Source organism: Octopus bimaculoides, chromosome 5 (assembly GCF_046866305.1).
Source record: "Octopus bimaculoides isolate indiv1 chromosome 5, ASM4686630v1, whole genome shotgun sequence".
NCBI lineage: Eukaryota > Metazoa > Mollusca > Cephalopoda > Octopoda > Octopodidae > Octopus > Octopus bimaculoides.
This window is the reverse complement of record NC_142932.1, coordinates 16,197,351-16,205,074: the sequence shown is the minus strand read 5'-3', so window position 1 is coordinate 16,205,074 and position 7,724 is coordinate 16,197,351. Positions and strand designations below refer to the sequence as shown.

The 7,724-nt window shown below is 36.5% G+C and overlaps 1 protein-coding gene across 2 annotated transcripts in view; it reads left to right on the top strand.

Moving 5' to 3' along the window:
- Positions 1–5,330, top strand: part of LOC106876744 (uncharacterized) — a 99,873-nt gene extending 94,543 nt beyond the window's left edge. The window contains exon 2 of one of the 2 annotated variants that reach the window (XM_052967948.2): positions 1,963–5,330. In XM_052967948.2, the coding sequence (XP_052823908.2) occupies positions 2,352–3,407 (1,056 nt within the window). In that variant the 5' untranslated portion in view covers positions 1,963–2,351 and the 3' untranslated portion in view covers positions 3,408–5,330. The remainder of the gene's footprint in view (positions 1–1,962) is intronic. The other variant, XM_052967947.2, reaches the window with a different exon arrangement.
- Positions 5,331–7,724: the final 2,394 nt, after the last annotated feature.

Below are 7,724 nucleotides of genomic sequence, written 5' to 3'. Positions count from 1 at the left end.
CTGCTTTTAAATAAAGCATATTACTCTACCTCAGGTATTTGAGTACTCTTTTTTCCACCTTGTTGCACATTTATGTGCTTACTCCGGTATATATATATATATATATATATATATATATATATATATATATATATATATATGTATATATGTACAGTACTGTTTCTACTTCGCGGATTTTTACCTATCGCGGTGGGTTTTCGAACGTAACACCCGCGATAGTAGAGGAATTACTATATAGCCAAATTAAGTTACTACGTATTATTTTATATAATTTTGAGATTGCATTTAAACTCATTCCATTGTGTGCATCTGCATAATATATTACCACATTTTTTTTTCTTTTACTAAATTAGTCGATGTGGGGAATAATTTAATAGACATCGCATTTTGAGTATTTTCAAATATCTTAATAGCCATTTTAAGGCAACTCTCTTCCATCTATGTTAATAATTCAAATTTTCTCTCATTTTTTCTTCGTGTTTTTCTTTCTTCCTTAGATTTTGTTCTTCCAACTTTCGCTTTTTTCACCTCCCAATTTCTCTTTGTCCTTCCTTACACTTCTTTCGTGTGATCTTGTTTCCCTTGTCGTTTAATGTCATCCTTTCATCCTCATATTTCTCTACTTTTTTTCTGTTTCCCTCGTCTCAATCTTTTCTCTCTCTCTCTCTTTCCCCGCATAATCTCGATTCTCTTGGTAACACGCTTTTTTTCTTCTTTTGTCTTCTCTTTTCCCCTCTTTTTTTTTTCATTTCTTATTTAATATTTTAATTTCATTTTCTTTTCTTTTTTTTTGTTTTTCAATTAGAATTTCATTCTGTCACTCGTCTAATGAAAAATATATAAAGCTTTCATTCTATTTGAGCCGATAATTTCTTCCGAAAAACAGTAACTCGAAACACATAGGCCCAATTGTAAGGAAAGAACGCTTATAAAATCACATACACACTACAATGTAGAAGTAAAAGCTACCTATCAGTTCCTTTTAATACACTGCAAAGGTTAATAAAAGCTTATGCTATATTTAAATATTTTATACACATTAGGCAATTTAAGGTGCACTCTTGACAAATGTCTGATTCAAAATTTATTGTGTTAGTAATTACCAATATGGCCGCCTTTAGCTGATAAAAGTTTGAATTTTGTTTAAAATGCTACGCTGTGATTTGGCAATATAATGTAGTGAAGTATTAAACCAGGACACCTAAAACACTTTTTTTATCTCGTCTTTTACTTCTTTCTGTCATTAGACTGCGGCTATGCTGGAGCGCCGCCTTGAGGTGTTGTTAGTAGAACGAATCGCCCCCGGCACTTGCGTTTTTATTAATTTTTTTAAAGCCTAGTACTTATGTTATCGGTTCTCTTTTGCCGAACCGCTAAGTTACGGGGACGTAAACAAACCAACATCGGTTGTCAGTTTGTGTTGGGATGCACAGACAAAAAGACACACACACACAAGCGCGCGCATGCACACACAGACATATACACACACACTCTTCGTAGGCAGTCAGTAATCCGTTATATGTCGAATGAAAAACAATATTATTAAAGCTTGACTACTTAAGCACATATTAAATATTTACCCTGCACTACCACCGCCCATTTTAAAACTCGTTATCATTACCTTAACATACACATACATTTTCAGTGCTAACTGCTCTATAATACCTTAACGTGGACACACACACACTTTCAGTATTAACTGCTTTAACATTGAAACAAAACTGGAATGTAAGATGGCGACGGCTATCATTTAAAGCCATTTTATTTCTCATTAATGAGAAAGCGAAATATTAATTAACCGGAAGTAAAACTCATTTATCCAGAAATCTCTCATCTGTTATACGAAGTAACATATTTCTTCACTAATGTCGCACTACAAAATATAGAAATATTTCCTTTTTGTTTTTGTTTTTTTCGTTGTATTTATTACTTTTTTCTCATTTCTTTTTCTTTTCTTTTCAGTTAAATTCTTCTTCACCACGGAGCCTGGCATGACGTAAAAAATAAAAACACAACGGAAATATTTTTCAACCAATGAAACAATGACTCAGTAGTCTCCACCTGATTTTTAACCAACACCAACACCACTACCACAACGCTGTTTCCACTATTACTTTGGTTACACTGCTACAATTACTGCCACCACCATCATCACTATTATTATTATTATTATTATTATTATTATTATTATTATTATTATTATTATTATTATCGCTACTACTGCTAAAACCACTGCTGGTATATTTCCATTACGACATCTTCGTTCCTTCTCTCCCCGCTTTCTCTCTATCTCCCTTTCTTTCAATTTTATTACGTCACGGTAACCGACTTTCGGTCATACGCCTTCGAAGATGACCTACACATATTTATTTTGGTTGGGAATTGTTCTGCCAACCACCATAACGGTTTTATTGTTTATTTTATTTCTGGTCTGCTGGTTCAAGTATAATCTACGAGAAAAGTTTACTAAAAAAAAACACGATCCACACCGAGTCAACCAAAATCACTCACGCTCGACCAAACCGCCAACTGGCTTGCCTCCGCCGCCACCAGTTCAGTATAATCGGTCACGCCCGAATGATCAGAGAGACGAAAGGTTACCAGCGCGCATAATTTACTCCACTTATCATGACAGTGGTATGTCAGAACTGCATGAAATACATTATAAATTCGACAGACCGGTTTCTCAGGCTTCTACTGATTCTGAAGATTCCGGTTTCCGAAGTTCGAAATCCGCTCATTACTTGCCGAACAGGTTGTCTGAGCACAGTTTCCCGCAGGACATTCCATTACTAAAACCCGTTAGTGCGAACATGCCACATGCGCAGAGAAATCTGGCGCTAAATACCAGTGATTCACCGCGAGGTGGACCGTCATTTTGGGCTGGGACATCAAGTTTCGGTCAATCTTCATCGTCGTCATCGTCATCAAACAATAACAACAACAACAATAATAATAATAACAAGAACAATAACAACAACAACAACAATAATAGCAATAAACTGCCTTCTTCTGTATCGGCGTCGTCCAATATCGCTGCAGACGAACAACAACAACAACAACAACAACAACAGCAGCCCCATTCGCTAGCGCTACAAAATGTACATCAAGAGGAACGGAGAGGTCCGCATCCAAACCATCATCATCATCACCATCATCACCATCACCACCACCACCGTTCTCTACCGCAGAGTCCATTGGCAGACATTTCGGAAAATATGCCAGTCACTCGGCCCATTCCTTCATCCCAATCCACTCCTCTGCCTTATCCACAGTGGCGGACAGACGCACGTTTGTCTCCAACGCTCCCCAGAGAGGCGAAAAGTCAACAAACAGTTATCGCCCTTGTACATAGTCCTAGCCAACAATCAGAAATGAACGGACAGCTATCTTATGCCATGGTTTAACACCTGGTCACTATAAATCACAGACACAACACACACACACACACACACACACATATATATATATATACACGTTAATGTATACACATAAATGTATACACATATACTGTTGTGTGTCGATATTTACGTTACAGGTACCCTCAAATGTATACAAACAGTTTTGCTGTATGTTATACGTGTCTACAAACATTTAGCATGTATACACACGCATCTGCAAGAGTTCCAGCTGTATACATGCAGTTACAATAGTTTCAGACGTTTACACGTGTCTCCAAGAGTTCCGGGTGTATAAATGCATTTGCAAAGATTTCAGGTCTGTGCAGGTGTGTTTACCAAAGCTCCAGATGTTTACACATGCATTTACGAAACTTCCAGACGTACTCAAGCATTTAAATATTCAACTCAATTTACAGACAGTCATGATGTCTACACATATTTACATATTTTCAAGTTGTATGCTGATATATATATATACATATATATATATTGTGATGTATACTTTCTTCTAAATATGTTCGGATATATACATATTTTAATAGACGTTGCTCTGTATACAGAATTTTAAAATGTTCCAATGTATTGTATATACACTTTTATGAATGATCCAATATATACACACTTTTATAGATCTTCCAGCGTATACACACATGCACAGAGATTCTTCATGTTTAAAAATCTTTTCCCAGGTTTTCCTAAGTGTCGGCAATCAAAGACGCATATAAGTACATTTGCGATCGTACAAGCATATATATATATATATATATATATATATATATATATATATATATATATATATATATATATATATTCTGGAAGTATGTAACCATGATAAGATGTAAACACACATTTAACATGTGTACAAGTTTTAGGTATACATTCAGAAATATGTACATGTGTATACAAGGGTCCGGTCTTTAAAATTATTGTATATTTTGGACATATACATACTGGAGTGTATAGATATACAAATGTGGAGAAGTATCAAAACATAAGTCCATACGATGGACACATGGGTATAAGACTGGCGGAATCGGTGGAGCATCAAACAAGATATCTGTCGATATTTGGTTACGTTGCTTAATGTTCTGATTTAAAATCCCACCCACTATAAACTTTGCCTTTCTTTCTTTAGGGGGCCAATCATTGGATATGAGACGTTTTGGTAAAGCCGTTTTGGCGCAATTTATTTGACATCAGACGTTTTAATGTTTCATTCTTTCCCTCTGTTTCTATTCTTCTGCTTATGTGTGTCGGCATATTTCTCTTTATGTGTGTAAGGAAAGGGAGAGTGGTTAGACCAAACGTGTTCAATTAATAAATTGTAATATCTTCCCCCACCTCTCTCTCTCTCACTCTTACTATATGTATGTGTAGATTTGTGTGTGCACGCGTGTTTTTACTTCAAGCGCCAAAATGTGCTGTCGCCAAAACAAGCTGAATGTTCAGTTAGCCGTGCCAAATTGCCAGCGTCCAAAAAGCTGCACCGAATCGTCTCATTCTGCAATTCGCTAAGTACAACAATACGAAATTGTGAGGTCGATATAATCTACTTAACCTTTGAATTCGTTGCCCCAGCATGGCAGGAGTCTAAAAATTGAAAGCCAGTAACGAACATAGTATATAAACAGATAATCCAATTGTGCACACACACACACACACACACACACACACACACGATACATTCGCATGCAGTTAAATTTACCCACCTTAAAACACACGTGTCTATGGAATATATTAAAGAACAAACTATATCACCCTCACCATTGGCTGGCCTCATACGATTATCTCATATTACCATATATGGTAAAGCCACAAAATCAAATATGGCGGAAGCCAGGACATATAAAGTGATTCATCAACAGATTGGTGCTCAACGTATGAAAGTGTATATAGATATACATAAATATTTCAATAATTTTTCACCGACTATGTGTTGTGTTTTTTTATTTTTTTCATTCTCGTTGTTGACGTTGTTGCTTGTACGTATGTCCTTGTATATTTATGTGAGTTATGAGTATGGATCTATGTTTCAGAAGTTCTTTTTGTGATAACGTGGTCTCTGGTTCGATTCCTCTTTGCAGCATCTCAGACATCAGAAGACTTGAGGCGACCTAAGGTTTAAAGTGTAATTGTACAAAGAGAAATGTTCGGAAATTCATCCGGTGGACACTAAACCTTCATATATCGGAGATTTAATTAATCACACAGTTTCACAACCACATGATCATTTTTCTCTTGCGCACCACTGCAAATCTTACCTCACCCTCAAAAATATTAGTACCCCAGCATGAAAGAACAAAGTGTTATATCATGAATGTGTGTGTGTACATGTATATTAAGTTTTTACAAGGAAACGGTTGATTGTAACTTCAAAGTTTCGGTTTACTTGTCATCAGACTGTGTTCATGTGTATGTATACTATACAGGGTGTCCACAAGGTCTGGGTACATGGAGTAAATAAAATCATAACATACACAATTAAATATGTAGAAATAATAATTTCTTAAAGTATGTATTAATCCCCATGTACCCAGACTTGGTGGACATCCTGTCTTTTTTTTACAAGGAAACAAGGTTGACTGTAACTTCAAAGTTTTGGCTTACTTGCCGTCATCAGACTCTGTGTGTGTGTGTGTGTGTGTGTGAATCACTGGTGCACAACTTTTCCACAAAATTCACAAGAAAAAATTAATAGACCACCAAACATCAATTACTGCAGTTAAAAAAACTTTTAACTGCATTATGCAACACAAAAAAAACTGTTGTGTCGACGCCCCCAGGCGAAGAAGTAGGATCTCCAAAGACATATAAATAGAGGTAGTCTGGCCGTGGTAGGAGTGTTGAGTAGCAGTCGAGTAGAAGTTGTGTAGCGGTTGAGTAGAGATCATCCGAAGGTGCTAGACAGCAGTAGCTTGAGACATAACAAAAACATTAATATTTTAGATGAATAAATTAATTAGATACACTATACAATGTAAATTTACTTTATTTTTATGTATAGGGAGTTCATTGGCTTTATGAAACTCGCCGTAGACCACCAAAACTTTGATATGGATCACTAGTGCTCCACTTGAGTCACACTGTGCGCATTACTGATGCTGAATATATGTAGTATAGGTGCAGGCATGGTCCTGTAGTACGAAGCTTGTTTCCCAATTATATGGTTCCGTAGCACCCTGGACAAGTGTCTTCAGGTATACCCTCGGGCTGACCAAAGCGCTGAGAGTGGATTTGGTAGACGGAAACTTAAAACCTCGTCGTATATATAAATATATATAGCAATGTCACTACACACGGGCTGTTGCCGATTTCTTTTCCTTCTTTGGACTTTATCCTTTTCGACGAAGAGCTGTGCTCGAAACATCAAAATCTCTCTCTTTTTTTTTACCGAACATCGAACTAATACATTTCTTGTGCAGGTCCTCTTGCTGTCTGTTAATTTTATTCGTTTAAAACTGCTTGACAACCGGTGTTGGTTTGTTTACGTCTCGTAACCTAGCGGCTCGACAAAAAGAGACCCGTAGAATAAGTACCAGGCTTAAAGAAAAATTAATCGCGGGGTCGATTCATTCGATTAAACGTTCTTTAAGGAGGAGCCCCAGCATGGCCGCAGTCTGAATTACTGAAACAGATAAAAGATATATATTGCTAGTCTGAAATTAACAAATTTGCACAAACAATATAGTAGTTGTATACTGCCAACTTAACGTGACAGTCCCAATAAGGGAATATACTACTGCTGTTTAGCCCTAGGAAGCCAGACCGCTTCCTATTAGGCCTTGACACACTTTCTGTGCCCTTATCCATACAAAGGGGAGACAAACTCCTCCAACCAGCCCAGCCTGCATTCAGTGACATGTTTCTGAGTCTTTACTCGTCATCAGCCTGAAGTAGCATGGCGGGCTAGCTGAAGAAATCTGTCTAATCAATATATATCTTTATATATTAATTAATGTAATTGTTTCACCCTGCTTAAGCTCGTATAATATTAGCATATACTTACATTGTGTAATAGTATTTATTTACGTGATACAGAAATAGTCGGATTATTAAATACTGTCAGATTTTGACATATCGGGATAAAAAGACTTGCAATCGTTCAGAGGATGGATTGTCTAAACTCTTAGTGTATTCAAATATCTAGTAATTTACTCGTTAATTCAATTATGTCACGTGTATATATTTCTAATGAGAATACTTTATCTTGGAGCGTAAGACCTGGACGTGAGACATATGAAAACGAGGTGGAATATGAAAAAGAGGTGGGAGTCTGCATTATTCTTCAACGTCATGAAACAATCGCTAACAGCCTGTCGAAAG